We start from the raw sequence: 16,731 nt of genomic DNA, 5'->3' as shown, positions 1-16,731 counted from the left end.
AGATTCCAAGTAAACAATGCATGATGGCACTTTATCTCAGTGCGTTTGCATAAGTACAAGCTACAATGATAAGAAGACTGGAAATAGAAACGTGAACCAAAATAGAGACATCATACTCAGAGAAGAGATCTCAGGACCTGAAACAACCACGATATCCACCAGAGTGTTGAAAAGCAAAAAACTAAATAAAATATGCATGGAGCAGAATCTAGAAATAAAACTCAAATGGCTGGAAGGTACACAACACACGCTTTCCGAAAATATAAAGTTTTTGAAAAACGAAGGTCGGATGCTCATTCTATGGCTCCCGGAGTGCAAAAACTAGACCTCACTTTGACTGGAAAAAAACATAGTCAAACAGAAAAATTGGAAAAAATTACCAACACCATGAGGTTGGCCTCAGAACCAGCTTTCCGACGCCTATTCGTTTTCGAAAAAATGACTCTATATGTCCAAGATAGGGAGAAAAAACCAAATCCCCCCCTGAAAAAGGCCAAAAAAGAGGTCCGGTGGCTCTTTGGTGGTCCGATGGCCAATGGGTGGCGCACCGATGGCGGCCAGGCGGGGTGGTGCTGCAGGCGGCGGTCGGCGAGCGGGGCGATGCTGCAAGCGGCGACTAGTGAGCGGGGCGATGCTGCAAGCGGCGACTGGCGAGCGGGGCGGAGCTGCGGCCGGCGGCCGACAAGCGGGGCGGAGCTGCGTGGGGAGTCGGGGCGCAGGTGGAGGCCAGACCGATGGGGGCCACTGGGGTGGCGGGCGAGAGCGGAGCGGGGGCCGCTGGAGCAGCCAGCGGCGGTGGCGAGGCGCTACGGCGGGCGACAGGGGAGGCGTTGCGGGGGCCAGGGCCGGGGAAGCGCCGACGGGGGCCGGAGAGCCGGGGGCCAGCAGGGAGCCGCGGGGGTTGAAAAAGACTGTCGGCGGCTACTGTACGGGCATGACAGATCTGCAGCAGCAGCAGGGGGTCCCATGGTACCCTGCGTACCGTGGGAAACCCCCTAAAAAAAATTTTTGATTTTTTTTCTTTTTTTTTGTTAAAAAAAACACTATCGCCTTTTAGGCTTTTTTTTCTTTTTTTAACAAAAATTAAATTTCAGCCTGCATGCCGTAAAAAGGCAAAAAATATTTTTTTTTTTAAATTTTTTTCTCGATTTGTGTGCTAGGTCGTACGACCTGGATCTGAGAAAAAATACTCCCAGAGGCTCAAGAACCAAAATAGGTTGAATTTTATATGACCATAGGGGTTTTCGGGCCTTCTGAGCACGATGGTGAGGTCCGTTTAGGCCCAAAGTGCTCAGAAAAAAATGTCAAACTCTAGGTACACAAAAAATTATTGAAACCCCAAATCTGCTTCCAAAGCAAAATTCTCAAAACAAGAATAGGTAGCTGCAGATTTGAGGCTCTGATACCATATAGGAGTTGAGAAAATACAACACCACAAGAGCCCAAATAATCTCTGCAAGATGAAAAACCTGTTACAAGGAGAAGCAATGAAGCAAATCACATAAGGAAAGAATACAAAGGAAAAATATGCTCCAAAAGATGAGAGCTCAATAATCTCCAAAATGTATTGTCAATAATAATCCTTCTTCATACAATGAAAAGAAAGAACTCAACATTTAATAGGTCAAGCAACCTTAAAAGGGAAAACCTAGGTTTGCACATAATAATTAATTAAAATAATTAATTATATGCACCTAAAGTTAGCTTAAGTGTAAAAGAGATAAAGGGAACTTAAATAATTAAACAAATATTATTTAATTAATCAAGTAAATACCCGAATACTCTAACACCATCTCTAGAATTTCTTTGTGTGCAGGTGAGATTTTAAGAAGCTCCAATATGGATATCTGTGTTGGATTCTTTTGTAATTGATCCACTATGTTGTATTGATTTGTAGGAGGAGATGTTTTGGACGTGGTACCTTTCAAAATGACTTTAGCTTGCCCTCTTGTAGTCACATTTACAAGGGTGGTTTCTGGTTTCTCTTTTATCTTGATAACATTGATTTGGGAGTCAGATGCTGAAAGGTGGTTAATCACATTGTCATAGACATAGTTTACTTTGGCCCCTTTGTTGTTCGATGAAGAGGATTCTCTTTTTTAATAATTTGGAAGAGGATCTTTGAAAGCTCCATGTGTATCGTTTGTATTATGTCCCTCAACAGTTATGTCACCTATATGTATCAAATCTTGTACCAAATATTTTAATCGTTGGCAGTAATTTGTTCTATGCCCCTTTCTTCTATGGTAATCACAATAGTGCGCATCATTCCACACTGAGGGTTTGACTCTTGGTTCAAAATCTTGTGTATCAGGTAGTGCTATGAGATTATTCATAAGGAGTTCTTTAAAAGTTGATTCAAGTGATTGTCCCAAGGGTGTGAATTTCATTCGAGGTGGTTTAGGTTTGTTGTTCTCTTGATTGTTCATGGGTGTGGTACCTGATAGATTTAGTATAGGTTATTTTGGTTTCATGTTGTGTGCATCAACCACACCATCATTAACAATGTTTTTGTTTCTTGTCCAAAATTTTGATATATCATTGTTTTTGTTGTTGTTAGGGTTATTAGAATAGTTTGCCCCTTCTTTGAAGATCTTTATTTCTCCTTTCTTGACCAAGGCTTCTTCAATTTTGATTCTATTTTCAATGAATTTGTTGAAGTTAAGTGGACATTGTAATTGAAAAGCATAACTCATCTCATTGTTTAAGCTATGGATAGAAATGTCCATCTTCTCTTGTTCGGGTATGGTTCAAGGATATTTGGCAGATAATTGTCTCCATCTTTGTAAGAAAGTAAGGAAAGGTTCTCCATTTTTATGTTTAGTGTTGCATAAATGAAGCATGGTCACTTCATGTTCAATGTTGTATGAGTAGTGAGTGACAAATTTATCCACTAATTCTGCAGATGATTTGATACTAGGAGTAAGTTTAGAGAACCATTCCACGACTTGTCCTCCTAGAATCTTTGGAAACAACATCATCAAATAAGTGTCCTCATGTGATACCTCCATGCTTGTTGCACATAATTCTCTAGCATGATCTTGTGGATCTTTTTTGCCTCTATACTTGTCATACTTGGGGATTTCAAAGTTAGGAGGAAATGGAATCCTTTGTAAGCTCCTATCAAAAGGGTATGGGCATATGTCCTCCAAGGAGTATGTATTTGTTGTTCCTCTTTGCATGTCAAGCATTTATTGTTGAAGGGCTTGAATTGTTGGGTCAATGCATCTAATGGATTGTTTTCCTTAGTCCTCGAGTCAACAACCTTTTTCTTTGGATCATCTTTCAATTTAGTTACATCAAAATTAGCGGGTAGTTTAACACCTTGATGTGCCAACATGAGGAAGTACTTTTCTTTATCAAATTTTTGGACCTTCTCCATGAATTTATGAAATTCAGGATCTTGTTGAGCTTCTTGGATCAATTCATCAGTTATCTCTTGTACCTCCAAGTTTTGATATTTGTGAAGATGATTATCTTATCTACCTTCCATGGTTGGTTGTGTTTCTCTTTCCTTCTCTTTCATTTTTTTGTTTCTGAGCTCTGGTCAATATAGGCATACAAGTGATCCAGTTGTGATTATTTTTAAATGTTTTTTATTGCAAATACTTGTTTGTATCGAGTTTACAAAGTCAAAATAGGAAATTGAGATGTTTTCCTATTGATATGACTATGTATGTCAAGATATAATTAAGTTTCCCGATTGAGGATGATAGATCATGATTTCAAAACTAAATTGTTTTGACTGATATGAGTAGATGAACAAAGTATTTGATTTATATGTTTTGGAATGGGTAATTGTGTCACTTGTTAAAATTCGAATTGTTTTGCCCAGAAAACAATTTTGTGATGATATGAACCGAAAGAGGATTGAAAAGGGTATTTGAAACAAGTTTTGAATTTTATGCAGAATGTCAGGAAAATGCCCTCTATTTCAAATGCACTAGAGTATATGCGCTAACATAATTGTTAAATATGCCACATGATTTGTTAAGTGCGCTAAAGAAGGGATCATATGCGCTAGAATAAAGATTTAAAGTGCAACAACAAAGATCAAATACACAATAATATTGGTCAAATGCACTATCAGATTGGTCAAATACGTTAGAATAGAGATTGATCGCACTATAAGATAGGTCAGATGCATTGAACCATAGATTTGGTGCACCAAAGCTTAAGTTGAATGTGCTAGACTTTGAGTTGAATATGCAAGAATGTGCTAAAATGAAACTCCAGATCTGTACTTATCAAAAACTTGTGATAAAATGTTAAAAAGGGGTCATAGCCCCATGGTGGGTGCCATAAATATGTGTACTAGAATTATGTGTCAATCTAATTAAATCCTAAAACACATCAATGAGATTATATTGAAAGCTAATTAAGAGAAATAAAATCAAACCCAGCTTCCCTATGAATGTCCCATTATCCTCTATCTCTAAGGATTTATTCAGCCATGCTTTCTCTAAGATTTGTGCACTTATGGCTTTCTAAATGACAACCTAGAGAATGAGATTAAAAGCAAACGCAAGAAACTTTCCTACAATTGCATGATACTAAGCTAAATGAGATGCAATATTGATTCTACATGATTATGCTAAAAGCTTCATTGATCTATGATAAATGTTGATACTATGTTAAATGTTATGATAAATGCTAAAGATTGCTAAAATGCTTAAATGAGAAATGCTTGTGCAAAATGAACTCTTAGTAGTTTCTAGACTTTGATTTGTGCAAATGAGAAGTATTTATAGATTTTACAAGGCTCATGTCCTAGGTGGCAAAGATGGATAGATGGGATTCAATTTGAGAAAATGAATGGTTGGAGATAGAGCCGTTAGATAAATTTGTGGATCATGCTTCCTTGAGAAGAACTAGGTGCTATGTGGATGATGAAGATGAAAAATGAATGCCAAGTGTTCTCAGCTGGTTGCAAATGCCAAGTGTCTCTCCAAGTTTGTTGAATCGGTTGAAGATTGATCAATTAAATATTTAACAATATCCAATTCATGAGATGCATGCTGATGTGTAAATTTTTGTTGATAATGGGCATCTCAAACTGACTGGTTGAAATCTCAATCAGATTATATTTAGGCTTTGCATTGATCAATTCGCTGTGACTTTGGATTCATCGGAAGCAACATCAGAAACCAGTTTGGCAAGACTCTGCAACAGTCTGGGTGACATCGAACAAAGAAGCGCTCTTCGTGAAGTTAGATTTGTGTCTTGGTGAATTCACATGTCACACCAATAGAGCTTCTTGTTTTGGCGATACTTCATAATGGTCTTGGCAAAAAAAACCATTTCGATGTGATATTGACATTTGACAAGACTCCTCAAGCTGATAGATGAAGGCATGTTGTCATGGCGATAAGTTAAAATTCAACGAGACTTTGATGTGGTCATGGAGAAAGAGATAATTTCAATGTGACGATTGATTGGTCTTGCCGATAAGCTAAAACTATTTCAATGTGACCTGGGGTTTTGGTAAGATGTCTGAATGAGTTCACAAAAGTCTCATTATGTGGTGATGTGACTATTTTGATGAGACTTTAACGTGGTCCTACTGACAAAAGTCTCTTGTCGCTGTGACATTAGAGTTCGCTGGGACAAGTTGAGCAGATGGTCAAAGTTGAGGATCTCTTTGATATCGGTAAGACAAATGCAAAGTCTTGGCAACTTGATAGGATTTTGATAAGATGACTGATGAGTCCCAGCAACATGATCTAATTTTGATGTGACAAAAGTGTTCAAAAAGACTTTCCTAGGAGATGGTCGACGTCATGCTATAGGTGTTGAGGAAAAATCAACTCTACAACTCCCAAGGATCACCTACATGCAAACCTGCCATAGAAGGAGAGAAGCAAAGACAAAGCTATGGAGGCCAGAATTCAATGATCCAAAAAAGATGAGTCATATTGATTGTGCAATAATAATGCAATACAATTACTTAAATTACAAAGAGAGAATCCTTATAAAAGGATATTAGAAACCCTAAAGGAGAAAACCCTAAAGAATTATAAGATGCCTAAGTTTAGCTTAAGCGTAGAGTACAATAGACTAATAATTAAATAAATAATATTAGCCACAACATGATAACTCTAATACCCCCCCTTAAGATGAACTTAGGGAGTATGCTAAAAACAACTAAGAACTAAAAATGCATGTAAACAAAATGCATGAAAGTAACAATGGGTCCCGAAAACTAGGCTCGATGAGGTACCCAAGTACAAAATATCTCTCACAACAGGAGAAAACCTCATGGGAAAAACTCCTCTCCTAAAGAGAGAAATATGAGTGAAGGACTGCAGAAGCCTCCAAACAAGAGATTGTCCCAGAAAGAAGGAACAAAGGATGAACATGAAGAACACCACTGACGCATGAAGCTACAAACACTGTTGAAGAATAATTGTCGATTTGAAGAACCTCCACTGAAATAGAATATGACCAAGTAGAGAAGAGTGTAATCTGCACGAGTGCCCTTAAATAACACTACTCGAATTAGATGACAAACAAAGGCAAACAACTAGACTTGAAGATACAGATGGAAAAAACACCCAAGTCTGAAGAGATGATCAATTGAAGATGGAAGGTTTCCTCCAAAAATAGGAATGAAAGAGTGTCCATATGGTAAATTATTCATCTCACCGAAATGCATAGGTAACCAACCACTGCATCCACCTAGTACATATGAATAAATAATGAATACATAGCTCACTCCAATGAACCAAGGAAGCATTAGAACCAACAACCAATAGGAGAAACCCCCCATAATGCTGACAAGGGAGAGGTGACAGGGACACTAAAACTGAATGCCTAGAAAAACTGCATGATGAAGAACCAGGAACATTAAGAGTGCAACAGAAAGTACAAACACATATAAAGGCTAGTGTCGTGGAAGGAACATTCACTTGACACATATCATGAGGCTAATGTCATGGAAGGAACACTCACGTGACAAAGGTAGATGGTAAACAAAGGCAAACATCAAACCCCCCACGACACTTTATAATGGAGTGCAAGTACAATAAGGCACAAGATGTGCAAGATCCCAAGCATGCAAAGCATAGTAGCACTTTATCTTAGTGCATTTGCAAAAAGGAAAATGCTTACAAAATGATGTATACAATGCTCAAAGAACACACAAGGCTAGAAATACAAAAATAATTGCCAAAGATGAGTCATCCCACACAAAGAAAAGGATCCCAGGAGCTGAAACATCCAAGATATTCACCAGAGTGCATAAATGCCAAACACAATAAAATGTAACCGAAGAATAATCTGGGAAAAAGACCCATACCACTAGAAAGTGCACAAAACCATCTTTCCAATGATATCTCATGTGCCAAAAACAGAGTTCGGATGCACAAGATATGCCTTCCAGAGTGCAAAAATGAACTTCTGGCTTTGATGTCAAAAAAAGACATCAAAATAGAAGATCAAACCTCCAGATCTAAAGATAGATCAAAAAGAGCTTTCCGATGCCTATTCTTTTGCCAAAATCTGACTCCGTTTTCCCAAGTTATGACAAAAAAATGACCTCCCTATCAAAAGGCATGCAAAGAAGTGCCAGGAGTGGTGACTGGGCGGAGGTGGCAGGTGGGCTAGGCTGAGCAGCGTGGAGGTGGTGCATTGCCACTGTGGGCGACACTGTTATGTCGACAATTGCTAACGGTGGCAGGACCATAGGCGGTTTACCGCTCACCACAACGGTTTAAGAACCGCTGGCGGCAACTGCTGTTTACGGTGGTCAATAAACCGCTAGCGGCAACTGCTGTCTGCGATGGTCAATAAACCGCTGGCAGCAGCTAATACAACAGTGGCAGCGGTAATCATTGGCGACATTCCAACCTAGTTATGCTGTAAAATTTCCCAAAACAATTTTTTATTTTTTTAACAAATTTCTCAAAATTCTTGCCCAGAAATGGGCCAAAAAAAATAATAATTCTAGAGGCCAAAGTTGTCCAAATTGGACAAATTTTATATGAAAATAGGGGGTTTTGGGTGTTCTGAGCTCAACGGTGAGATCCGTTTGAGCCCAAAATACCAAAAAAAACAAAGAAGCACCTCAGATCCAAATAAAAAGCTCTGAATAACTTAAAACCCTCAAAGCTCCAAAAAATCTTGAAAAAACAAGAATAGGCAGCAACAAATCTGAGATCTGGTACCATATAGAAGTTGAGAAGCAAAACAAAGTTGTGGAGGCCAGAATTCAATGATCCAGAAAAGAGGATTCATGTTGATTGTGCAAGAATAATGCAATACAATTACTTAAATTACAAAGAGAGAATCCTTATAAAAGGATACTAGAAACCCTAAAGGAGAAAACCCTAAAGAATTATAAGATGCCTAAGTTTAGCTTAAGCACAGAGTATAATAGACTAATAATTAAATAAATAATTATTAGCCACAACATGATAACTCTAACACATGATTTTAGGTCGATAAACTAATTTTGATGAGACATAGGGCTAGTCTTGGCGATAAGCAGATTTTCGTTGTGAGATTGGAGTTCAGTGAGACATGTCAATGAGCCAGCCGAAGGCATGTTTTATACTGATGAAGATCTTGTCGCTGAGACTATTGTGTGGTCTTGGCGAAAAAATAATATTTCTATGAGACTTTGCAGTTCGATGAGACATGCTAAGGAGATTACAGAAGTCTCAACTCTTGTCGATAGACCATGAGATAAAGTGAGGACCACGTTTGACTCGTAGTGATCTTGCTGAGATGTCTGATGATGATTGATTGAACTGTATGATTGGTCCAAGATGGAGCTTCATTGTGAAATTCTCTCAAGCCGATTTTAGGTGTATACATAAGCTATTGTTGGAGATCCAATCATTAGATTACTAGTTAACTCTCCTTAAAAACTAGGGACAAACTAGGAGGACACTAGCATCAAATGGTATAGTCCTAGGGTTTTGGGCTCTATAAAGCTTGAAATTGTTCGTCACTAGCTGCCATGCCTATCAGTATCATTGTCACAAATTAAATTCTTTGGAAAAACACTTGTAAACATTAAAGAGGGAAAAAATTTGTCTTGCAAAGGGGCTTTCCTAAGTCTAACCCCATGTTGGTATTCCCACCTCCACAACAACAATATTGAATGATAATCATTGTGTTTGCCCTTCACAACAAAGGCAAAACAAATGAAATAAACCAAATGATTTCCTTAGGCATAAAACCCTTACTTGGATCTCATGTAAGGTGATGAATACTTGCTCTCATGAAGTATTGTAAAACATTAGTGCAACATGATGAAAATAACAATGAATGATGCTTGATAAAAGATCTCAATTTTCTTATTGTCAATCTTCAAATTTCTCTTTTTTGATAAATCTTGAATGTCTACTACAAAGATTTGAATTGCTAGATTGATCATTAGATTTCTCATTAGACCTTTCAAAATAAGGGAGGGAGTCACATTTATATGTGTCTTGCACCTTAGGTCGCAAACAATACTTTAGGAGAGGTCAACTATAAGGTTATGATCATTAAGGGCCCAAAGTCAATATTCAAATACTCAAATATGGAGCCAAATTGGGAGGATAATGGTGTTGGGAGCTAGTGTCCAACCCATTTTGTTTATATAAAGGGATATGGACAAGTAGGTGTGACATATTGTAGATTTAGTCCTAAGATAGGCACATTCAAACATGTACATGCATAGCCACCAAGGTAGGTGCTAAACCTAGTGTGAATTGTAAAGGTTTTACAACACTACATGTACATTGTAGTACCCCTGCCCTAATCAATTTCTAATCTTGGTTTAATCTTGGTTAGTTTATCTTAATATAATGTTATAGTCAGATGTTTGATTTAATGCATAGTTGTTGATGTGGTTTTCGCACCAGTTTGTATGCAAGTTATTAATCCTCCTATTTCGTGTTATGATATCGAGCTAACGCTTTCATTAAGTTTATATATGTACGCATGTATGACTCTTGGTTGCAGGAGATTTCAGGTACAACGCAACATGAGTGCGAGGTTCGTCTTCACCTAGATTTGCAGGTTTGAGTGTACCTCTTTAATCCTTAGAGTTGGATTAGGTGGTCGTAAGACCCTAGTTGACCTTAGTCGTGCTCAAGTGAGCATCGTCAGTCGTCGTCGGTATTCCCTTTTTGTTCGGGTTTGCGAGTCGTCTATTTGGTTGACCTTCTCGGTTTGCGTGCTTGGTGTGTATGGTTAAATTGATTAATTAGTCCTTAGTAATTATTTTGATTAAATATGTATTTGTGCATTAGAGATTAATGGACTAAATTAATCGGGATTTCGTTATGCGATTATCGTTGATATTGGATTGTTCGTCCTAAATTGGGAGTAAGTTCGATTAAATGATTGATTTTGAATATTAAATGCATTTTGTATATGCTGTTGAAAAAAAAAAAGAAAAGTTTTGTATTTAAATTGCAATAGATTTAATTGTATTCTGTTGGCTTTTGAAATTAGAAAGGTTAAATTGAATTAAATGAGGAAATCAATTTGGATTTGAAAGGAAAGTTTAATTTGTTGTTATAGATAGAAAATAATTATTTTTGGGAAGATTATTTTTAAATAAAAATTTTAATTCCAAAAATGGAATTTCGGTCAACTCTTCCTTATAACCTAATATTTTTGGGAAATTTTGGAGGAGGGATAATTTTGGAAAATTTTTGGTTGGAAAATATTTTTGCGGGATGAAATTTGGGGGTTTTGGGAGGAAGGAGTTATGCTGGATCTGACAGGTGGGCTTTCCTTTAGCTCTTCCAGGAATGCGTATGAAGGTAGGAATTACCTTAACTGTTCTTCCTTGTTGCCATGGAAATATATTCTGTTGGTAGAAAACAAAATGCTGGTTGTTAAAGATCTAATCTGTTAAAATTGAATTTTAGTTTTAGTTTTGGACTTATGGGTTTAGATCTATGCTTATTTGCTTATGATCTTCAAGAAAACAATTTGGTTGCATCATTGTGGTAAAAATAGTTCCCTTTTGGCCCATTATAAGTTTGGTTGGAAAATTTATTTAAGGTTTTGTTATTCCTCATTTCTTTGCTTGGGTGGTTTGATATCCCATTTGTGGTTGGATAAAATGAATACCCATAAAAAATGAGATGATACCAAAGCATGGTTCTTTTTAACCTGAACTTATATTAAATCGAAATTTACAACAAACTCGATTTGGCGTTTTTTTTAGGAGTTTCGGACTGTGCATTAAATTTTTTTTAAAAAATATTTTTTTACCGAACTGTGCGAATTAAATGTTAGTTTATAACTTGGTTGGGGTTTGGAGGGCGGGGAGCGGAGCTCCACCCACCTCCTCCTCCCCTCCCCCCTCGCTTTGTCCTGCTTGTAGTGGCCGCGGGCACATTGCGATGGCCGCAAGGCGCCGCGGGACCTGCGGGCACCACAGTGGCGCTGCCTGCGCGGTTCTCTCCTGCGGCTAGGGTTTGGGCGCCCAGCCATCCGCATTGGGAGGTGGGCCCCGCCTTCACCGCCCTTTTAAAATGTTTTTTTTTAAATTAGTTTTTTTTAAATGTTTTTTTTTATGTATTTTTTTTAATTCAAAAAAAATAAAATAATATTTTCATATTATTTAATGGAAATTTTCAATTAAGTTTTTAATGATGAACAATGTGGAAATTCATGTATATATATAAACTAATCGATATTTAAATTGAAATTTGTGCAATGCATTAATTATTGGTAAAATATATTTTATTAATAAAGATTAATAATTATATATTAACTAATAATTAACTGGGTGATTGTGCTCTTTTAGTTATTACTTGTGTATTTTTTTTTTATCATGGATTGATAAATATACTCATTAATTAACAGTTAATTTTGGATTCTTCTATACGTGCGTAAGGAAGTAATATTTGGATTTTGGAAATGATTATCTGCATTTGGATTCCCTTTTTATATTTATATTTCCGTGATCCGTATAGTGCATCTGGGATTGAAAAATATGAAACTGTAGAGGTGGTTTTGGACCAGTATGTCAATGATGTTTTATTGGAGATTAACTATCTTATTTAATTGATTAATGATTGTCTGAGTTTTATTAATATGAATTTGGTTTAAAAACTCATTATGGCTTAATATGTCTGTTCGATGCTTTGAACCTTAGAGAGTTAGAAAACCAAGAACAACCTATTCCTAGATGAGGTAGATAACTGTAATCTAATACAGATCATGTAGAAAACTGGATCGACTTTTAATGTTTAGATCAATTCAGAAAAGATTGTATCTACTGGATATTGCCTATGCGAGTTTAATTTCTGTATTCACTTTTGCTTATGTAATGGCAAGTCTTGCTTTGTTTGGTAGGACCCTGTCGTATGGATTGACTTGGGGTACCTGTTTCGGTCCTCGGTTCTGAGTTGACTATTGTTTTGTGGTAGTGTCGTATTTGGTCATATCCCTTGTGTGGGTGTCGAATGATGATTTGTGGTTGACCATTGTTGGTCGGGTCTCTAGTTAGAGTACCGTCAGTAAGTGTACATCTTTGAGTCGTGTTTGACCAGATGGTTGTTTCTCCCTTCTTGAACTCCGTTCGTCTAACCATGTGTATTCCTTGGGTTTTGAGTTCATCTGAGTATAGTCTAGTGTCGTATGGGAAAGTGGCTTTCGATTGGGGGCCGCGCCCAAAGTGGCTGCTGGGTAACCCATCGAAAGTGAGTCTAATAAGTGATAACCTATCAGTAGATTGGAATGTAATCTCTAAGTAAGATAAATGTGCCTCACACATGGGACGGGTGCTATCATAGACTCGACATGCTATGAGAAGGCCTGAAATGGCAAACCATCATCCTTGTCTTCACGAGAGGATGTGTGGGTCCACATGAGGCTTGGATGGGCCGAAGGCTCGGATTAGGTTGCCAAGGTAACCCAATGTATGGGGCCGGGACCTATGAAGACCTGCCATGGTAACCATACCAGGTTGTGTGATGACACTTGTCCCTACGTTCGCTAGTGTGTTGTCGTTTTGTCCTGTTAGGAGTACCTTTGTGGGTCGCCCTTTTGTCTCTGCCCTTGTGAGTATCGGTTTCATGTTAGACCTTGGGTGGTGATGACTCAGTTTTATGGATGCTCTCCTGGACCTTTGTATTAGCTTTGATTATGTTTAGCTGGATCCTTTTCTTTTCAGGGATCGATTATGTATTAATTGACTGATGCGGTCGCTTGTATATTGTTTGTATTTCGCCTTGATGGTAGGATTGTAATGGTGTAACCTCTTGTATTCCTAACTTTATTAATTATCAGAGGGGTCTTGCAGTTGAGCAGACCCAGAGATGTAGCCCTTTAGGGGTGAACTCCGAGATCATTATGGTGTTATGTGATGTTATTCTCTTACGTTTCCCTTATTCAGCTTTATCATGGATGAATAGCTTATGTTAGAATGTATAAGTGGATAAGATGGAATTAACTTTAAATGCTTATATTCAATCCTTTCTTGAATGCCATCTTGATTGAATGCATAAGTGGTTTAGATGAGATTTATCGTAGATACATGTATGCAATCGTCTTTTAAATGCAATAAGTTGGAATATGAAAGAATGTAACTTAGAGTAATGGAATATATTCAGTTGTTGTTAAGGAAATTAAGTATGCTTGAAAAGATCTCTTATGTTTATGATGGAATTCTAGTGTGTTAGGATATTAGATGTATGGCTTGTAATTTTAAATGAAAAGTTTGAATGAAGATTATGAATAGATCTTAATGGATGAATCTTTGCCTGTGATTTATATTTCCATCTTCTGAAAGAAATTATCCTGATTATGAATTATCTCGTTATTAAGATAATCAGCTTATTGGATTAATTGTGTGAGTTAAGTGAATTGTGAAATTTAAGTAATCTCGTTGGTAAACTCTTTAGGTGTTAGTTGATGTCTTCCGCTATGTAATCTGAATCTTTGATATCTTGTTGTATCTTAATGTGGTGTAACTTTAAAAAAAAATTATTGCACTCTATTCTTGAGTTATGGCTTAATCCCTTCGGGGTTTCCTGGTGGGGCATTACATACATATTTTAGACCACTATAGATATTGTTGATAATTCAAAGTGGTGACAATAGTTGGTGACTATGTTTTCCTAAATAAGCACCAGTCAAGTCATAGGAAACCTCCCAACCCACTCATACTTAAAGAATGAAAACCATTATATATTTAATTTATTTTATAAATTATAATATTCATGCTTAAGCATTATAGGTAAAAAGGGGTGTTTATGAATGTGGAACACTTTAAGAATCCTTGCCATTTATCCTTGAACATTTTATTTGCTCTACATTATGATAACCCTATTGCATGTCACATAGAATCTAGTGTGCATTAATAGGGCTTACCCCCTAGGTCCTCCAAGCCTAAAACGTAAAAAATACAAGTTTATTCTCTCATTAGATGGCCAACCTCCCAAAAATTTTGAGCCTAGAAAGTCCTTACAATTTGCTAGAAGTAGGTTGGAGAACCAACATATCCCATTGCTCATGAAAATGAACCTCAAATTTAAATTTTATAAATTTAAATTCTAAATTTTTCATCCCTTTCTATTAGCTAAGTTGACCTCGTACATGATTGTGCAACATGTTATGTCCTAATATTCAAAGGCATTCAATGCACCACTAATTCATAAATTGAACTATACAAATTAAAAGAACATATAGAACACACTTTAATTTTTTAAATGATATAAAAATACAATTTATATCATCTACATATAAACCACTTACGTACTTATATATATTCTCTTTAAATTTTCTCAAATTGTAAGTCCGTTAATCTAAAATCTAACTTTGAAAAAACTTATCCGAATCATTCGGACGATTGTAATAAAATATTTATAAACATTATAATGCTTAAAAACTAATCATATGTCAAAGTTGAGGGGGAAAAGTTTGTTTAAGTCTAGTAGGACCAAAGACTAATAATTTAGAAAGAAGAATTCAAATTTAAGTAGGCTGCCAGCAAGTGGAAAAATCGTGGAGTTTATGCTTATCAATCATTTCTCCCTTTGAACGATTCCGTAGGCAATTTACTTTGAGTGGTGGGCCCTCGCCAATTCTATTCCACCAAATTTCCAATAAAAGCACGTTTCTTTATTCTCTTTTGATTATTCACAAAATGACATGTTTATTATTATATTCTGGTCAAATTCCAACATGTTAACGTTGTCATCAGTTTTTGTTAATTCGTTGATATTTTTATTTTTCATATATTTTTTAGTTTTTATAAAGTTAAAGATGTACGATTTTTAAGTTTTTAAATAATAGAAATTATTTTCTTCCAATCTAATTATAATAATTATTATAATCATGATCAAATTAGGATTCAATTAGGGTTTATTTCATTATATCAACCTTAATCCTTATCCCAAACTTTATCTATAATAGTAAATTTAATTATAAATAGTAGGCTTGAATTTCTTAAAAATTTCTTGATGACTTTATCACATTTTTAGGATTAATTGAATGAATTAGAAATTATGACTTCAAATATTTATTTTTGATAGATTACTCTTTTTCTTTGGCTTTTATGTCTTGCAATTTTTCATTAGAGTAATATTTAAATGATATAATATAATTAATTATAAAATTAACCTAAAACTTACCTAACACCAGTTTTAAACATAACCCTAACTTAACTCTAATCTTATCTCTAAATTAAATGAATTGTAAATTTAATTATAATAATTTATTAAATAAATCAAAAAATTTAATTTAATCTAAATCTTTCAAAAATCTAAAAAATTATATATAATATATAATATATTTTACTATTTCCAATACAATCTCATTTCTCATATTTCTAAATTTCAACTACATTTCAAATGATATTTGACTTTTTCTATCATTAGGTGACACTTGCTTATTATTTGGATATAAGTAATGGGTTGTTTATTAAGTTTGACTTGTTAATTTATAAAGAAGTGAAAATGTATATGGTATTTTTTTTTGTATTGTAGAAGATTTCAACATCAACTAGTGCCTACAATATAGACTTTGTCATTAAACCAAGTGCCTAACATCAATAAATTTTTAATTTGTTATTTTTATTTGATATTTATTATTATTTATAATATGAATACAAATAATATAATATAACCACAATTAATATGTAATAATAATAATTAAGTTTATGATTATTTTTAATTATTTTATTTTTATTAATGTATTATTATAATTAAAATTTATTATTATTCTTATATTATCATTATTATGATTCTATTACTATATTACGTTTGTAAGAAAAAAAATGATATCATTTGAAATATTTAATCTTAATTTAAAAAAACAAAATTATTTATTTGATAATTTTATTTCATTATTTTTAACTTTATATTTTAGAAAATATTTTTGTACCTATATATTAATATATATTTGCACATAACATTTTTCCGTAACTTATCAAGCAAATGGAAATTCAGCCACCTCATTTTTATTAGAGTATGGCAAGATATAAGGAGAGGAGGAAACCGCTTTATGTTAATATTCACTGCATTTCGTGACTCACGTGCATTCCCCATTTGTTTAGCAAGGGAGGCACTTTTAACGGTTATGATTTATTTTTCCTATCGAGATTTCAGGAGGGGTTTTTATGTACACGGATGCCTGACCCCTGTGATTGTAGAACGTCTATCGACGTTAATAATAATAATGATATTTAAATTATAAAATAAAAAATATTTTAATATTATTTTACATTTAATTTCTTTTTGATGGAGGTTTAGATTTTGAGTATCACAGTCTAAT

The 16,731-nt window shown here is 35.3% G+C and overlaps 1 protein-coding gene across 1 annotated transcript; it reads left to right on the top strand.

Moving 5' to 3' along the window:
• The first annotated feature begins 550 nt into the window (after positions 1 to 550).
• Positions 551 to 1,012, top strand: LOC131876220 (glycine-rich cell wall structural protein 1.8-like). The gene has a single exon (XM_059221083.1). The coding sequence runs from the start codon at positions 551 to 553 to the stop codon at positions 1,010 to 1,012; it is 462 nt and encodes a 153-aa protein (XP_059077066.1).
• The last annotated feature ends 15,719 nt before the right edge of the window (positions 1,013 to 16,731 follow it).

This window comes from Cryptomeria japonica, chromosome 5 (genome assembly GCF_030272615.1).
Source record: "Cryptomeria japonica chromosome 5, Sugi_1.0, whole genome shotgun sequence".
Taxonomy (NCBI): Eukaryota; Viridiplantae; Streptophyta; class Pinopsida; order Cupressales; family Cupressaceae; genus Cryptomeria; species Cryptomeria japonica.
This window is presented reverse-complemented; position numbering and strand designations above follow the sequence as displayed.

Coding starts and splice junctions, on each gene's coding strand:
- LOC131876220 (XM_059221083.1), top strand. CDS start 551: ATGGCGGCCAGGCGGGGTGGTGCTGCAGGCGGCGGTCGGCGAGCGGGG.